The 18,786-nt window shown below is 41.7% G+C and overlaps 1 protein-coding gene and 1 long non-coding RNA gene across 4 annotated transcripts in view; one reads left to right on the top strand and one right to left on the bottom strand.

The window, feature by feature from the left end:
- Window positions 1-3,656: 3,656 nt before the first annotated feature.
- Window positions 3,657-16,234, bottom strand: LOC109145653. The gene is made up of 3 exons (XR_005604100.1): window positions 15,811-16,234; window positions 14,661-14,811; window positions 3,657-4,322 (listed from the first exon to the last, which is right to left on the bottom strand). It is a non-coding gene; the product is annotated as an uncharacterized LOC109145653 (long non-coding RNA).
- CD109 (CD109 molecule) overlaps window positions 15,725-18,786 on the top strand; it is a 68,359-nt gene continuing 65,297 nt past the window's right edge. Inside the window, exons 1-2 of one of the 3 annotated variants that reach the window (XM_039568622.1) lie at window positions 15,725-15,900; window positions 16,242-16,402. In XM_039568622.1, coding sequence (XP_039424556.1) covers window positions 15,833-15,900; window positions 16,242-16,402 — 229 coding nt within the window. In that variant the 5' untranslated portion in view covers window positions 15,725-15,832. Of the gene's footprint in view, window positions 15,901-16,241; window positions 16,403-18,786 lie in introns of those variants that run through there. The other 2 variants (XM_039568620.1, XM_039568621.1) reach the window with 2 other exon arrangements.

The following is an 18,786-nucleotide window of genomic DNA, read 5'->3' as shown; positions in this document are numbered from 1 at the left end:
TAGTTTGTAGTACTGAAAGACTTTAGCTTTGCATTTCACACATGTGATACTCTTCTTGGAGTTTCTGCACATACCACCAGAGACCCCAGTGCACTAGCACCCAGCCCATGAGGAAGGAAGTATAGGGGTATGTGGGCCAGGACTATGTGCAGCATGCACAGGATGATGAGTTTGATCACTTCCATCCACAGGCTGAACCCCAAGCTCTCCATAGACTCCTCTCATCATAACACAGGGAGGACAAGGGGCTGCAGGGCCTGGAATGATGGACAAAGCTTTTCCTAGACGTCTGCTTTTTTTTTTACCTCTTAGTTCTTCTCTCCAAGGCAAGTTGTACTTTAGATCTACCTACACTCTCAGTATGGGATAGTGCCGAAAACCCTTGCATTACCAAGGAGCATGGATTTCTCTGCCTTGCTGCCTCCTTCTCGGATCTTGCAGACCCTCACTGTGGAGTGAATCTCCCTTGGTTAGTGACAGCTGCACCAAAAGCAGCTTGATTGTGAGGCTGCAGCCCCACAGGCAAAAGGTGACTGATGAATACAAGTTCAGGAGTGTGGGGGCGAGTGTTGACCTTTGTCACAGCAGATAAGAATGTCATTCCTTACACCCTGGGGGCTGACTCTGTGTGTAGTTGTATGGAAACGGGCGTGGTTTGCCTCTGTCCAACCTACCAGGAACTCTATGCTGGTTGTTGGTGTGCTCTGCCAAGTTGTGTCATACTTGTGATGCAGCCTCCTGATGTGGAGGATTTGCAGTATTTTTGGACTTTATTTATTTTTATTTCTAAAAATGACAATTGTTTGCATTCAAACCCTTTTGCCCTGGTTACTTCCACTGCTGGATGCAGCTGTGCTCTGTGATAGGCTGGGAAGGTGGTGGACAACACTACTCAGCAACCCGCTTCCCTTGTCACCTGACTCCACAGCATAGAGGAAAAACAGCAGAGGTTTCCACTTCCTTCCCTAAATCCCACTCTGACATTTCAAATCATCAATCTAAAAAGACATGCTGCAGCATGTCTCCTATAGAGCAGTAGATGGCTCTCTTTCCTCTGAAGTCCTGTTGGGAAAAGAAGCACTGCGTCTTAAGAGAACATCCAGCCTTGTTCCCTCAGTGCCAGGGCTCCTTTTGGGCAAGCTCTCATATTCATTCAACAGTGCAGACAGGATACACTGTGATGATGTAGGAATGCATTTTAAACTGATTAACTCTATATACCTATATACTCAATGGCTTGAAAGATGAAGAAGGTGGCCAGGGAAAATAGATCAGTGATGCTAACTTAAATTGTAGTATTTCCTCATGGAGCAAGATAATACCTCTTATGTCAACCTATTAAGTTTTATAGGGTATAATAAAAAAGTTGCTTCTGGGTTCCCACATTTTTTTCAGGCTTTAAAAAACTATTACAAGATACCTTTAGTTTTTTATACCTTTTTAATGAATCTGACTTTTGAAATGTTGTTTTTTCAAGATAAACAAAAGAAAGGAGCAGAGAAATACAGATCATAGTCACAATATAATAATCATCCAGTTATTCTCAAATAACTGAAAGTAACATAAATAGAGTTCAGTGAGTGAAGATTTGTCTAAGTCTCCTTATACACAGTACAGTATACAGCATTTTAAGGTTGTAAATGCCTAACAAGGATATTTAAATTTTAGAATGATAATTTACAAAATAGAAGAATATAAAGTTAAGGAATCACATTGTTTGGACAAGAAAATATATGCACATGCATCCAAGCAAAACATTTCTCAGGTTTCCCATAAGAGAGCAGGTTGCAGTCAATCAAAAAGGAAAAGAATTAGGATGCCTTAAGCTGGGCAGTTCTCATACTGTAAAGCTGAATACAAAGTCATTACTTAATCATGCATAAGATGATGCTGACCAAATCAGAAATGGCTTATGTGGCTCTGGGAGTACAATGTGTTTTCATCTGGCTGGAAATATTCCGTCTGCTGCAAATGCCTCAGGGCTCCCTGTCACCATGGACATTCTTGCCTGGGGGTTTATGTTGGGAGAGGAGACCCATCCTGCCTGCTTTTCTTATTGTTTGTTAGCAGAGGCATTCCATGCTGTTCAATTTTTGGCATTGGCCGTGGCAGCAGAAAGCCCGGGACTTTCCTCAATTAGCAGCATTGCTTTCATATGGAAGAAAGGCTTGTATTGTGTCCTCTACAAAGTACTCCTCTGGGTTATATGGCTGTGCTCAACTAGATTCAGAGAAGTAGCTTAGGCTTTGCATTACCTAAATATTATATGAGCCAGTGGAAGTACAGATTGGAAGTACAGGTAATCTTAATGTCTAGACTCCCTCATTTATAGGTATTCTTCCTAAAGGAAATGGGAGTTGTGATGATGCTGGACATTTCCTATTAAACAACTGGCCTCTGTTCAGAACACTCATCTGTACATGGAAACATGGTCTCGTGTTTCCCCTCTGTCAGTGGCATTTAGTAACTACAGTGAATGCTGAACCTCAGGCAAGACAAGGCACTGGGGCTTTGTGGAATCTTCTTTGTTTTAAACTATAGTTGTTTCCTTATGTATAGAAGCCATGAATATCCTTAGGGAAAAGAGTATATTCCCCTCAAGCTTTGTTGATTATTTCTGTATTTTCTGGGTTAATGGCTTTAAAAACTTCACTGTGGACTACTAGGGGATGTTGGAGTGCTCACTGTGAAGAGAAGTTCTTTTGTCTGTGGACTCATAAAAACAGAGGAATAGCTAATGGTCTGTCGGACTGTTATGATCCAGTTTTAAGGTTCTTAGAAATGCCTCTGTCCGAATTAAGGTGCAAATGAGACCATATGCCAGTGACAATAGTAAGGGTTTTATTTGATGGTAAATAGGGGAGAGAGAGAGAGAGAGAGAGAGAAAGAAAGAAAGAAAGAAAGAAAGAAAGAAAGAAAGAAAGAAAGAAAGAAAGAAAGAAAAAGAAAGAAAGAGAAAGAAAGAAAGAGAAAGAAAGAGAAAGAAAGAGAGAAAGAGAGAGAGAAAGAGAGAAAGAGAGAAAGAGAGAAAGAGAGAAAGAAAGAAAGAAAGAGAAAAAAATAGGTGGGGGGGACAGAAAGAGTGACAGGGACAGAATAAGGAAAAGATCACCACTCCGTGGACCCCAAGATGTCCTGTTGATCCTCTCCAGCTGGTGAAGGTCTCCTCAGAAGGCACAGAGTCCGATGGGTTTCTGTGCTCAGGCTGGGTGGGCATGTCCGGCCATGGCCCCCTGGAGGGGGGGGTCAGTCTCTCACAGCAGACTCTGGGTCTGTTGCACCACGTGCAGCCCTGTGGGGCCAAGCCTCTCATGTGAAAGTCCCGTGGATGTGCCCTGTGGGGTTGGGGGTTCCACAGCTGGGCCAGTTTGTGTAATGGAGGATGGGTGTTTATTGCCTCTCACCAGAGGTTACACCATGCACCCAAAACCTCCTCCTCCCCTCTCGGTTGGAGGGAGTCTGTGTAAACCTGGCTTCTGTGAGCTGTGCTCTCCCTCCACCCCAAACTCAACTGGGGATAGTTTGCAGCAGGTGGCTTTGGCCGTTTGTGGATGCACACCTTTCCCTCAGCCTGAGGTGACTGAACAATGTGTTTCCCTTTATCTAATCAACAGTTTGACTTTCAGTCCAAAGTCCCACTCTTCAGGGACGCTTCTTCGGTTGTAGCTTCTTTATAATGAGCAAAACTTTATATCAATGTTTGAGGCATGAACTATTTTCAGTCTCTGACACAGACCAATGTTCACTTCCCCACAGTACCCTGTCTAACACAGCAGTCAATAGCAATTGCTGAGGGAAGGGCTTGTACAGACCAAACATAGGGTGATACATCCTCTGAATAGTCTCTAAATGTTTGAATACACTGATGAGTGACTCAGGCTATTCCTGAGCAGGATGTGATACCTCTGTTCTGAATAGTCCCTGACATTCAGATGGCATAAAGTCAGACAAGACTTTATGCCATCTGAATCCACGTAAAATTCATAATTCATGTTCCCTGTGGCAAGGAGTTCCATATCTGAATGATATACTATGGATGTATTATACCTTTATGGTCTTTCTGAGAAGAAATGCTTTTTTTTTCTGAATCCCCAGTAAATACTTAACCTCTCCCAGTGCACATGCATACCCATAGAAACATTAGCTTTTAAAGCATTTTACTAGTGGAGAGTCATGTTGGACTTACTCTTTCAGCTGTGTGGCTCAGTCTTGCAAAACCATGTCTTTACACCTGCCTGGTGCCAGGTTAGAATGATTCTTTCAAGAGTTTCTCCCCCATGATGTGCTGCATTATAATATTGCAATGTTCAGGTTGTTCAGATCTGTGGCAAAACAAAATTAATCTGAATTATCCTGTCATGAAAGATGGAATTATGAAGATAAAATATGCTGGTATGTCACAGGTTGTCTCAATAGTGTTGTCCTGTTCCTGACAGGAAATTGGTTGGTAGCTGGATTTGTCAAACCTGGAACCGCCAAAGAACGCGCTGCAGCTCTCACTAAAGTGTTTGCTTTTTTGAATGCAAACTCTGTGGTGAAAGTTAATGGTAAAACTTAAAAAAAGAATTTCCATTGGCAAAGCCTTACATAGTCTTAGAAGTGCTGGTATGTGAAATTATGCACAATAAGTGAGAGATTCTGAAAATTGTATTTCTCCTGTCAGTGACTAAGTAAATAATTTTTTCAAAGATCTCAGAAATCTGAATGGAACCCATCATGCAGGATAGAATGATGTGCTTTTTATGCTCAAGGAACTTAATATGCTAGTCAAGGTAAGAACCTGTGAATTAGGTACTTAATCATTGTCAGTCTCTTGCATTCACTAGGCATTCTCCTAGTCAATCTAGGAGACTTCGAAATGTGCGTGACAGTGTGATACCCTTAGACTGATTTGGGAAATGGAGGATGACTCTGCTCGTTTTTACCAGCAGGTGTCTAAGGAAGATGTAGGTCTGAAGATTCTCAGATGTTTGGTATCTAGGTGTGCCTAGCAAAAAGAACCAAAGCTGCTTGCAACAATAAAGACACTTCTCCTTTCACAATGATTTGAAAAACTGTTGAATTTTGAAAGAGTAAATGTGGTGTCCTTTTACTAAAGCATTTTTTTTACAACATTGACCAAAATTTGTCACTCCATGCTTGAGAACTAAGCCTAATCCATGGTAATTATAACACTTTCATAACAGAATTGACCTGCTTTTTATTCTGCAAATGCTGGCAGCTATCCCTAGCTATTACATCTAGAGGATGTACATAAAAACTTTACATAAAAATGTAATAAGAATATTACAAAACAAATGAGAAATAAAGAGGGAAAGGAAGAGAAAGAAGCAAAGAGAGAGAGAGGGAAGGCGAAAAGGAGCTGGGCCCTGTTCAGCTAGCTTTTAAAAGGCTGAACCTATTTGTTCAGCAATGCTCATACTGCTGGGTCGTTTGCAGCTGAGAAGCCTTTATGTAGCTGTGATGTGCTGCATGGTGGCAGGGCACAGAAACTGCTGCAATACTCTGTGGCTGTGGAAGCGAGCCATCCCTCAGAGATACCAGCATCAGGGGGCCTCTGGTACCTCACCGCGAGCCCCGCCTTATCCTCCTGTGGAATGGCAGAGCATTTGAAAAGCCCTTGTCTTTTCCCTCCTGCAAACTGGCTCCATGTCCATGCCCACCTCAGGATATCTCTCTGGGACATTTTTCTGGGTTATTTTACAGTTGTTAATCCCAGGAAGATTTCGGTGTATGACTTCACAGCTGTCACTCTCAACACCTCAGGGTTTGGAAAGTAGTACATATTTTTAAATTTAGCCTTTAAAATTGTCAGCTAAGAAGGCCAATGCACCCGTTATGAACTCTCGGTTTTTTCATGAACCTTGCTTTTTATCTTACCCTACACTTCAGACAGCCAAAGGAAACTGTTCTTTCTGACTAGCATGGAAAAGTCTTCTGCATTCTTTCATAATTTTTATATGTCCCTTAAATATCTTTACAAACATTCTTCCTTCTGTTTGCTGGGGACCATGTCTCCAGGGCTAGAATTTTTTAAGATATATAAAATATATCTATACTTTCTTTGTGGTCCATGTCAGGGAGTAAACCCTGACTTGACTCAGCTGGTGTCAACACATCCATGTTTCTCAGAATCACTTCTGGAATCACATGGCCATGTACAAGGTGAATATCAGCTGGATCGAATCCTGGCCTGGTGCCTATCACGTAATCCTTTGTGCCTGGGTGTGCAACACATTATTGTACTGCCAGACCTCGCTGAGAGAGTGACCCTCTGCTTCCTTACTACCAAGTCTCATTCTGTGTTTTGTACTATGCAGTGCATAAAAACTGTTAGTCCTGTTGTCAAAAGTTCAGTTTACCAGAGAAGGGGAAACAAGACAACAGTAGTTCCTGCAGTCAATAAAACAGCAACCTGGTTGTGGTTTACTTTATGACAATTAAGATGAAAATACATAAGCATTGCAACTAAGCGTAAGTAAAATGCAGTTGGAAAATTTTAACATCTGTTTCAGATATAATAAGAAATGCAACTGCAAACTCCTGAGCTCTGTATCATCAACCATCAGCTTATGCAGTCTCAGTCCTTGAAGGTTTTCAAGACCTTTCTGGATCAAGCCCCAAGAAACCTTTTGTGACCTCATTACTCATCCTGCTTTGAACCGCAGGCTGTATCAGACAACCTCCTGAGTCCTCTGCCCTGAATTTTCCCATGGTCTTGTGATCCTGTGACCTCTCTCAGGAAAACATCATGTGCACTAGGTGTTTTAAATATAGTTCATTTGTTTTTTAATATCCAAAGTAACCTACTGCCAAGAAAAGAGAGGAGAGGAGAGGAGAGGAGAGGAGAGGAGAGGAGAGGAGAGGAGAGGAGAGGAGAGGAGAGGAGAGGAGAGGAGAGGAGAAAAGAGAAGAGAAGAGAAGAGAAGAGAAGAGAAGAGAAGAGAAGAGAAGAGAAGAGAAGAGAAGAGAAGAGAAGAGAAGAGAAGAGAAGAGAAGAGAAGGGAAGGGAAGGGAAGGGAAGGGAAGGGAAGGGAAGGGAAGGGAAGGGAAGGGAAGGGAAGGGAAGGGAAGGGAAGGGAAGGGAAGGGAAGGGAAGGGAAAAGGGAAAGGGAAAAGGGAAAAGGGAAAAGGGAAAAGGGAAAAGGGAAAAGGGAAAAGGGAAAAGGGAAGGAAAGGGAAGGAAAGGGAAGGAAAGGAGAAAGAAAAGAGAAGAAAAGAGAAAAGAAAAGAGAAAAAAGGAGAGAAGAGAGAAGAAAAGAGAAGAAAGGGAAAGAAAGGGAAAGAAAAGGGAAGGGGCAGGGGCAGAGGAAGGGAAAGGGGAAGGGAAGGGAAGAGAAGGGAAAAGGGAAAAGGGAAGGGAAAAGGGAAAAGGGAAGGGAAAAGGGAAAAGAAAAGCCTCCCAGAACTGCTGTTAGTGGTCAGCAAAATCACAGGGCAAGTCTTTAGCCTAAAAACATGGCTAGGAGACCTTAGAAAGGTGTCCAACATATGACAGCAATGTCCAAACGTTCGGTTGTTACAGCAAGGTTTGGAAAGATGTAGCTCTTGGGTCCGCACCCTCTTCATTTAAATAAACATGAGTGCTGCTGTGGGTGGTTGGCAGTGGAACAAACAGTTGCTTTTTGGACAGTGTGAATGAATACCCTACAGTGGCATTACTCTAGGGCTAAGTTTATTTAGACTGTAGCACATTTGGTGACTTGAAACATGAAACTTTTACTCAGTTCCTTCTTAATCGCTGAGATCAGACTCCTCACCCTCCCTTCTTTTCTTGTAGGCTGTATGTGGTAAGAGTTACTCCTCAGGGAGAGATAACTGGTGTTTACCTATGTCAAAACTAAACACAAAGTTTTGTGCAAGTTTTATAAATAGTTTGAGTGTGTTTTTAAAATAATTCTTAATCGCTCTGTCTGTAGAAGCCATCTTAGCTACTACAGGGACTGATTTTGTAAGGGGCAATTTGTGTAATATGAGGTTGACTCATGATATGTGATTGTCAAATAGATGTCATCTAAAATAGAGTGGAGTTTCTAAGAGATTTTACCTATATAATTAAGGTCTACATACCTCTAACTATTTTTTCTTGATACCACAGTGGAGTGGGTTGGAAAGGCAAAGATTTCTTGTTTTCCTTTTTTTTTTTTTTTATTTTTAGGTTAAAAAAAAAACAACCAACCAAACCAGACCAACTAAACTTAAATGTCACAGTTTTAGCTTTTGACCAATTTCCAAGCAGAAAGTTTTGGTTTTATTTTTAGAATAAAAAAAGTTGTACTGCAAGAGATCACATCCTACAACTTTTCATTTTAACAGCTGCTTCTAATCCTGTCTTCTTTTCTTTTTTCGGTGTTGACCTTTTCTGGATGTGACAAGATGGAGAAAACCAGGACTGAAATAGTATGGTCTACACCACTGAGAAGTGCTTTTCTTTCCCTCTTGACAATTCTGTTTAATTTCTTTGGGAGCAGATCCCTGCTCTGTCCTTCCTGGGACACATTCATCTCTAAAGGATTTTGGTCCCTTGACTCAAGAACACCCTCACAGATTTTTGCCAAGCTGCCTGGAGATCGCCTAGCCTGATCTCTATGTTATGGAATACAGAATTTCAGCAAGCTGACCCTCTATTTAGCCTCATTGTTTGGTTTAGACTTTTGAAAAGGCATTCAGGCTTAACTGGAAGACATAAAAAGAAGCAGAAACCACAGCTTTCCTGAGCAGTGTGTTCAGGAAAATAAACTCTGTTGACAGTATGTGCCTCTTCTCTAACTTGCATTTGATTGACTTTAATTGCCTGACCATTAGTTCCTTTTACACTTTCTACCATAGATCAGCACCTGGCATTTTCTTTCTATGAAAGAAAGAAGTGTCATGAAGGTAACTCTCAGTCTTCTCTGACTGGTGAATTAAAATACACAACTCTTTAGTCCGTTGTTTTAGGGCATTGTCTCCACACCTTGATTTACTTTTGTGTAAAATGTGGGAAATGAGTCTTGTCTACACTATGAATTGCTCTCAGGTGAGTCTGCTTTTGAAAGGAAGCTGCCTCTGCCTACAGGGATAACTGCTGTACTAACATCACCTTTTTTATGGGTACATGAATGCCATAAAAGCTATTACAGAAACACACATTCATTACAAAATCTGCCAGTTTTTATGTCCTTAATTTAAAGTGAAGTTACAGCGTATGAATGCACATACTCCAGAGTGCTGTGATGTACTAGTCTATGACATTATGGAAACACTGGGTTTAGAAGTTCCTTTTTAAAAACCTGTAATTGAAATTTACAGTTTAATTATAGGCTATAGTTTAAGATAATTAAATCCTCAGGGAATTTTTACCTTCTTTAAAATCAAATAGTGTTAATCCACACTAAATTATTTAATAAAAATAAGGTTTTTCTTGGCTGTTTTGGCTTTATTTGCAACAAAGACGGGTTACACTGACCTTTTGAAAATCCTCAGAGGAAAGGGAATAAGGTCACTAAGGTAAAATGATTAATGGAGCTTGGTAAATCTCATTTCATCACATATAATTTTAAATAATACTGCCCTAGGAAAATAGATTTTTGAGGACAACCTGTCACCATTTATATAGGTTTTTAACTTCTCTCATTTTCACAGAAAGGACATGTTTGTACATGTTTTAACATGCCCCTACTGTATGGTTGAACATTTTACAATCAGAGAATAATTCTAAAATAAAATAATGGCATTACATGAGCTTGCTTCCTAAATGTTCTGCATGTTTGTATTGGATAGGATGCAGTATATCACTCAAAGTTAAGGGGCTAAATACAGCAAATAATGAAAAAGCCCCTCAGTTCTTTATCAAAGTTACAGAGATTTGAGTGAGGTGGAGGATACAATTTTGAGTCCTGACCTTTCTAAAGGCAGTGATTTCAGTGCCACTGATTGCTATAAAGCCAAGAGTCTACTTTGAGGCTGCCTACAGTGGAAATTTGAAGCTACACATAAAATCCTATTACAACTATCCCGTTCACTCACACTTTGGAGGACCTTCTGCACATCAGCCATAAGAACATAGGGTCATTTCACAGTAATTCATTACAGTTCTGTGAGATTCATCAACTGCCGAGAGCTACTGTTCTGGGAAAAACAAGGGCCAAGGTCCTCATTTTCATTCCATTATGGTCCTTCTGCACTGCTTAGTTATTTCAAAAGGGCCAGGGAACTTGGTAATTGAGGATTATCTTTATTGATGAGGAATCTCTACGTGTATCACTTGTAGATTTGTTCCTCAGACTTTCACATTTCCCATTGTATAATTTTGTCGTTCCTTCTTTAATTCCCTTTTCTTTCCGAATCTCATTTTTAAAAGCGAATCTCTCAAAACTTCATGAAGTCTTAACCATGAGGTCCCTCATTTTGTTGGGGTTTTTCAAAGCCCGTATATAATACTACGTATCATGCAATAATATAGTACTTGTTGATTTAATCACATATATTTTTATGGGTATGTTTAAAAAGTGTAAAGATATTTAAAAATTAAAATATTATGAAAATGTAAGTATATAATTCCAAGATCTTAAGATTTTTCTATGCTTTTTTAATAAAGAAGAAGCTTTTCACCTTTTTGGACATAGCTTGCTGGTTCTTATGCCAGTCTTTGAAAAAAATCTGATACCTTCAAACAGTGCCTGATCCAAAGCTTGTTAGAATTAATGTCTTTCTTTAGGTTAGGCGAATACTCAGTGAGGACTCTTTAGATACAGTCATCTTACATGCTCTGGAGATAACAAGATATTTCAACTACTTGTCTTGATTTCCTGTTTAGAAATGTAATAGAAGTTGGTCCTTTAAGAATGGGATTCACCTGATAGGTCTAGAAGGCTGCTTTTGAATGTCTGTTCATTCAAATGTTGGTATTTCAATGAGTCATACAAATCTGTTCTGAAAAGTGCCAACACCACTGTTCATCCAGTGAATGTAAATAACCAGTTATAGGCAATTGCACAGTCCATGTTTGATCAGGTAAATCCTACTACTCTGGGTGCAGTAACAGTTCAAGTTGGAAGAGAATTTACAAATAACATTTTTCACCAAGGGTGAAAATGTCTTCAGCTACTAGGAAAAAAAATTCTTAATTGTAGTGTACACCAGATTTTCATAAAGCTCCACCCTGATAGCTCAGGGCAAGTTTCAGTGCATGGCACACCCATTGACAGTGTAGTGTAAAACATTATGACACATTCCATCATCAGAAACAGCATCAAAGGTGTTCTGGGAGAGCTTTATAGCCTCTGCTCCTGTCAGTACTTTCCAGCAAATACAAATTCTTCAGGCTTACATCCAAGCAAGGAATGTGCCCGCCTACTACCACAAATGATCTTCCACACACTTATTTTTAGTATTCACTTTAATTCTTGTCCACTCACTATGAGTGATAAAACAGACTATTGCTTCCTTCCTAGTTCCACAAACTGCTGAACCACAATTTCTGCTAGGACCTCATCCAAAGCCTATTGAGACTGATAAAAAGATTTATCCATCCCCTAAATGAGCTCTGCTGCAGGCCTTGAGTTCAGTGATGCATAAGGCAACTGGCTAAGCTTTTGAAGAGAGAATATTATGCTGGAAGAGCCTGTAGTGATGTTCTGATTCAAATTTCCACATAACACAGCTCTTCAGATTTCCCCGAATTTGCCTCATTTCATGGAAACATTGTTTTCACCACAATCTGGAGTGCCTGCTGAATCCAGTTGAATATCAGACCATCCAAGTTCACTGTCTAATGCTAAAAGCAGACACAGGGCATTGACCATTCTAGTACTCACTGCTGTAATTTTTGTGGAGATTTCCCCAATATTTTAAGTACTGTAGTGCTTAGGTTTTTACCCTTACATAACAGTAGTTTTTTACACATGATATTAGCGAAGAAGAGACTTGCTGTGCATGTTTCCAGCCATCTTCATACAAGTACTAGAGCTTGCTAGGTGCTGAGGTCCTTCTAATTGACCAAGGCAGAAGTTGCTTGCTGGACTCATTAAGAAACCATTCTGGTTTTCTGTATTTATTTAAACACATTTTTATTTAGACTATACTTAGGCTGCAACTCAGAGATGTGATTTCTGCTGGTACTGGTACAGATATTCTGGCTAGACTTATAATCAAGTTGTATAGAAACAGGTAACAGTATAGTTGTTAGCACAGCCAGTGTTGTAGATAATGTTTGACAAACAGAGCCAGTAAAGTCTGCAAACACTATGAAGGGTTAGAAAAATAAGGTTCCTGAGTAGCAGTGAAGGTGGTAAAAGTGGAATTTTCATAATGATGGCGTACCACAGATCGGTGTAAAACTTGAGTCTGGTAGTGTCTGTTTAACTCCAAAATGTGAACATTGAACAGAGAGGGAACTAGCTTCTCTGGTTGGTATGCTGAACACAAGAGCAACCTGTTTTACCTCCCAAATTGTGTCTCCACTCTATCCACTTGACTGGCTTGGAGCAGTTGAAGATTATTAAATCCTTCCAGGCTAGGTTATACTCCTTCAGATTTATTCCTAATATTCCAAAAAAAATTTTCCTTGCATGGTCATCTTTGTGCACAAATTAGTCTTTCAGGTGTTTGTCAGAAAGAGGCATTTAAAACATACTTAGGTCTGAGATGATGACAAATGGTTGTTTCTACAGGCTTGAATGTGTAGACCAGCTAAGGTCTTTTGTTTAGATAAAACATGGATGTCCTAACAGTTAATTACTACTAATGTGATCTGTTCCTTCTGCTTGTTCTGGATGGACAGGAATTTTTTAGCTGAGAATGTTGTGTGCTCTATAACAGAACCCAGTGGGTATGCAAAAGCTTGTCATAACTAAGTATCCCTAAGTTTAATTTTGACCAGTTTAGCACACACTGAAGCAGTGACTGTTTTTGTTTGAGTTACCAGTCTGACCTAAATCAAACAGTGACACATAACTGCATAACAAAACCCTAGCATAGACAACTGTCAGTGGAAATGAGCAGATTAACAGAGTGCTGGGGAATGTAACAGTCCTACAACCAGTAGGGTTGTGTGATCAGTTATGCTTACCTGAAACCCAAGTCAAATCCAACAGAACAAATAGCTTAGCACTTAGTGAGCATGAATGGGATACCAGTTTAGCTCAATTCTCTCCAACTGTGCTAATTTTCCAATTACTCATGATCCAATTTTTTTCTTTGTGTGCAGAGAAAAGTGCAGAGTATGCTTGAGATACATGGTATAGTTATAGGCAGTCACTGGCTATAGGGCTGGAAGTTTTCTTTGTTTCTTATCTGCCCATGCTCCATAGTTTTTAATCTACATCCTATACTGATACACACTTCTGGGGCTGTGGGCCTGTGCTGCAAACAGGGCCACTGAAATGAGCTGCATTAGCTGTAAACCTCTCTCCAGAAAGAACTGTATAGAACAGGCTTTGAAGAATAGGGTTTGGAGGGCTGTGGATTGCAGAGCTGGGAGGTGCTGAATGGAGAATGGGAGAGGGAGCCATCACACAGTAAAACTGCTCCCTGTTCACGTACAGTAGTTAGTGTTTGGGCACCAAAGAAGGACCACATTTCATAAAAGAATGTAGGATTTAAAGTGGTGTTTTGGGGAAACCAGAACTTGTATTACAATGAAAATTAGCAGCTGCAGAGCACTTTTGAAAATCAAGACCTTGTTTAGATGCTGGTAAGACATGACTCTTGACATTATATTTGAATGGGCTAATATGTGTTTAAGTTTTCTGCCAACTGGGAACTTACCGAATCCTTACATACCACACGATTTCTAAATGGTATGTTTAACCATGAAAATCCTCTACATGTACCTATAGTGTAGTATATCCTGTTTGGAAATGAAATTATGAAAATATCCCTGAGTGAATGAATACATGTGTAAGAAATTGAGAGCTTATCTTATATGTTGTTATAGAATGGAATTTAACAATTTCTGTTCCTCCATTTTTTATCTGTTCTAAATCTATTCAGGACAGAAGGAACCCTAATACTGACAATCCATTTATTCTCTTACTTTCTGCTGTAGAATTCCTTTATTGGCATTTTTGTAGAAGAAGAGATCAAGTACATATACCAAAGTATCTTGAACTAGTAAGCCCCTAGGACAAAATAGGGAAAATGGGAGTCCATAATACTGTTGCACAACTGGGCAAAATCTGTGACATTTGTAAGTATTTTCACTAATGAACTTTCAGGCTACATTCATGCTAATGAATTAAACAGTGCCAGCAAATGTTCTTGGGACTGGAAATTGATTGTCTCTACCCTCAAGTTGACCTTGGCATGGTTTTGCCCTGGCTACAGTGTTCTCTTGAACAATTTGTCCTGCTGTTTTGGGGTTAGCATGGACTATACCTGATAGGAAGTTTGGATGTGACCACCTTGTTTTGGAGACTGAGAGAGCTGATTAGTTTTGATAGGTATGGTGGAGTGCCAGTTTGGCGCAGTGCCAGGGAATGGAGACATGTGTACTATGTGTAGCTTTGCCATCTGAGGCTGGGCTTCTTGCGATGCAGTGCTAGTTGTAAGCTCTTTTTCCCAATCTTCAATAAAAGGAGAGACAGTGACTGTTCATCTTGCCTGGCTATTTCTCACAAGTAACAAGGAATTACTAAAACCAACAGCAAACATCTCTCAAACTTTGCCTTATCACGCACCTTTTGCAGGTGAGGAGCTGCCAAGACTGATTTTGCAATCATCAGTTGGCTGCTGTTCGATCACCCCTTCCCACGTCTACAAAGGTGGCACCCTCTCTTCTGTCTCCACAAGGAGTGGTGCTCCAAAAAGAATCAGCAGATGTATGAAAACCTAGAAAATCAAATGTAAAAGATGTGAAAAGACTGCATGACTGCCTGGCATACAATTAGAGCACAGTGTTTATGCACATTACTGTTTATATATGATTTTCATAAGAACATGCTTCTGTTTACGACTATAACTGACTGCATTTGGCTGTGTACCACAATGCAGAGGATGCCAGTCCAGCACTTCTGAAGAGGCACACATCAAGAATTGGGTATAATTTCTAAATGCATTAAGACTTGTGCTGGGATGAAAGAATTTGGGCAAATCAAACACTACACGTGTCTAGTCTACACAGTTACAATGAACATGCTAAAGGCAGAGAATCTTACCCAAGCTGCTTTCAGTGCCCTTTTTGAACTCTAAAGATAGATTACGATTTATAAGTAGGTACGACCTTATTTTGCAAATATTGGGCACGGAGGACAGTCCAGCCAGAGCTGCACTACCAATCGATTCACATTTAATTAGCTACGAAGCTCCTTGAATTTCTGCCAGCATCCTTCTCCCTGTTCAGACCCAGACGTTCCCGACTCGCCTCGGAGCCCGAGCCCCAGGCCAACTTGCCTCAGTGGGCTCTCCGGGGCTCTCCAAGTCGCTAACCAGGCAGCTCCCCATAACAGGCTGCCGCTCTGCTCCGAGCTGCAGGCAGAAAACATTGCTCTCGGTGTTGCTTTCGTAGCGTGTTGTGTTCTGAGAATCTCACCCGTTTCCCAGCTGCTTCAGCCCCAGAATAGGGCAGCGCTGGCTGAGGGGAGGTGGGACGCACCCGTGGGTATCTCTGTGTAGAGAGATGTGTGCTGCCGCCGGGCCGCCCCCCCGCTCCCCCGGCCGGCCCCGGGAACGCCCTGCGGGCGCTCATGCGGCTGCCGCTGGCGGAGCGTGCCTGGCACTGGGGCAGCTGCCGCCTCTCCCTTCCCTCCCCCGCCCGCCGAGGCGCCTCCCGCCCGGCCACAGCCCCGGCCACAGCCCCGGCCCCGGCCCTGCACACAGCGGCGGACTCACCGGGCAGCGCGCACGGAGAGCCATGGCGCGGTCCCGCGGCGATGTCCGCTTCTTCCTCCTCCTCCTCCTCTGCAGCTCCGCGGCGGCCGGGTACGTGGGGCCGGGACGGGCTGGGGCGCGGGACGCCTCACCCTCCTTCCCTCCCTCTCTCCCGCCCGGCGCGGGGGCTGCGCGGGCAGCGCAGCGCTTCCCGGGGCTCCCTGGCGCCCGCCTGGCAGCCGGTGCCGAGAGCGGGCAGAGCAGCGCTGCCCGTGCCCCGTCCTGCGCACCCGCAGCACGCGGGGGTGAGCATCACCTCCAGCCTCCGTAGCGGAGAGCAGCAGAGGACCTTGGTGACATGTGTCGTATGTCTTTACGTGGACGCGCTTACTTCTTTTGAGAGTGTGTTTCACTCCCTGCCCTTTCTCCCTCTGCCTGTTTGGACTTTCCAGACCTACGTTCCTTGTGGCAGTTCCCTGGAACATCAGGCCTGGAGCAAACCTTACTGTTGGGGTAGCTCTGCTGCCGGACAGCCCAGCACAGGTCACCGTAAAGGGAGAAGTGATCAGAGATAACGAGACTATCTTGAGCAGGGAAATGGTCTTTGAGAAAGGTAAGAAAAAGAATGGACTTGGTTTGGAAGTTTTTCAGTTTGCCTTCTCACAGAAATGTTTTCTTCCTCCCAAAATATCACAGCTTCTAAATGGTACTAAAATAGGGAATTTATTTTACCGAGTAGGAGTCGCTATGGGAAAACAGCCTTGCACACTGCTGGCTCTGTTTGGAGTTGGGCAACTGAGCTGGATATGAGTGATTGCCTCCGTGTGCTAACTCTCAGTAAATTCTGAAAATCATGGTATAGTAGCAAAGTGGGATGGATGTGGGATTTCTGAGGTACCAGCAAGTACTCTGGTCAATGTAGTGGGGCCACTTTAGTAGTAGAGGAAGAGTTGCTTACTGGTAACTTGTTAAGGTGCGAAGTGGAAGCATGTGGGAGAATGGAATGGGTGGAAAAAACAAGGTAATACAGCAACTGGAGCTGCTTCTTCATGCCGTAAGAAAAAAACAACCTGAGGACCATAGGAGAGTGAAGATGACTCTGCCAGACACTTGGAAGCTCTATGCATTTGAAGAAACAGGAATTTTTAAGGATCAGGAATTGAATCGTGGAGAGGTTGGGAATTGAAGATAAGTAGACCTGAGAAGAGACTGATTTACTCTATGCCACCAAGCAGGGGTAGTGGATGTGGTGGGAGTTCTGAAGAGCTAAGGTACCCTGGCCAATGTTCCTTTTCAGAAAGGTAGCTGGCAGCAGAAGCATACTGATACCCTGCCTGAGATTTGTCGTCATGAGAAAGAAAATATTTTGTATGGATAGTCCAGCTTTCACACTGCTCTTAGTATGAGGCAATATAAATGACATCTAAACTCTTGCTTTTTATTTGTTAAAAGTAGCAAGTCTGAGGGCAGCATGAGGTACTGAAAAATCTACCCTGCTGTAAGACACTTTCTTTACTGCTTGTGTAATTCTTCTATTAATGTCTTAATGTAGATGCCTTAGTTGGAAGCATCACACCTTCATTTCAAAGCCTTTACAGCCTGTAGAGGAGATTGAGGCTTTGGGCGTGATGGAGTGATCTGCATTTGAGCAGATCAAAAATTTTTGATAGAGAACCAAAACAAACCTAAACCAACTAACTTTCGCTGTTTTCTTTTGAAAGCCAAAGTTTTAAAAAGAAAATAAGTTGCCTTCTCCTTTTCTTCCACTAACTATACTGGCTGTTATTTCCTGCTTCTGTTCTGCTTTGACATAGAATTCAGTGAGCCTTGCATGAGTTTCAACCTGTCTGTTTTTGTCCTTCTCAACATTAAAAGCCAGACAAGCAACTGCTAATTCCAAGCTTCTGAAAGTATGTGGCTGTCTCTATCTTCTGAGCACACAGAATAGTACTTGACACTGGGAGCTGCTGAAGTCAGAGTGAACGGTGGGTTATCAGGAACAGGTATGATACTGTATCAGACTGGATACAGTGAGGAAAAAGGACAAATGTGCTATAGTGCACTACTAACTTCTAATACTTTCCTGTCTTTTAAATATATCTTTATTTTTTCAATTCTTTTTTACTTGGTAAGTGAAACAGAAGAGAATGCTGATCATACCGTGTATATTCTCTTGCAAAATTCTTAACATTTAGTATGTGGCCATCAATTCTTTTCTAGTCAGGTTATATAATCTGTTAGTCATTTGTTTTCTGTGAACTAATATGTAAGCAAAACTGTTAAGGGCTAGGAGCAAGGGAACTGCCCTGTAAAAGAGGATGTGGGCTTGAAGACGTGTATCCAAAGGTGCTACAGGTGTGGATCAGTTCTGACTCAGAGCGAAAGCAAATTGTCAGAGAGAAGCAAAAGCAGCTTGTCAGAATAAGAACATAAATCTTTAAATTTTTCATTGAAGAACACAACAATCTTAAAGTATGAAGTGGTATTGTTACAGCTGAGCTTAGGCTGTGACTATTATGGCTTGTTAAAGCCTTTCAAGCCAGCTGTTGCAGTTGAAGGAAAAAACCCAAGCATATCTCCAGGCACACAAAATCTTCTTTAAATTACATAATTGCTGCATATATTAGTGCCCAGAAAATGTTGCTTTATCTGTCACTGAATACCTACCTAGGTTAGGCTGCACATTCAGTGGCACTGTTGCCTAACCTGGCTCAATTATGCTCTGTAGTTTTCCTTGCATGGTGACAGCAAAAGCAGGGGATTAACTGCTCTGAGAAACTGATCTGACTGAAAAATAAAGTTTTTATTTTGTTTGAATGTTTTTTTAGGCAGACAGATTCCCTGGTTCAATGTGCAAATGTTTGTGCTGATGGAACTGAATTGGAAATCGGATGCTGGAGACATAGGACAGGCTGAGGACGCAGTTTTTATTAGGGATGTTTAATCTGGCAGGCCAAGTTCATTCAAGTACCTAAGTGTAAGAGGTATTACATACCT

This window comes from Corvus cornix, chromosome 3 (genome assembly GCF_000738735.6).
Source record: "Corvus cornix cornix isolate S_Up_H32 chromosome 3, ASM73873v5, whole genome shotgun sequence".
Lineage (NCBI taxonomy): Eukaryota > Metazoa > Chordata > Aves > Passeriformes > Corvidae > Corvus > Corvus cornix.
The sequence above is the reverse complement of the archived record's forward strand: the minus strand, read 5'-3'. Positions and strand labels throughout refer to the sequence as shown.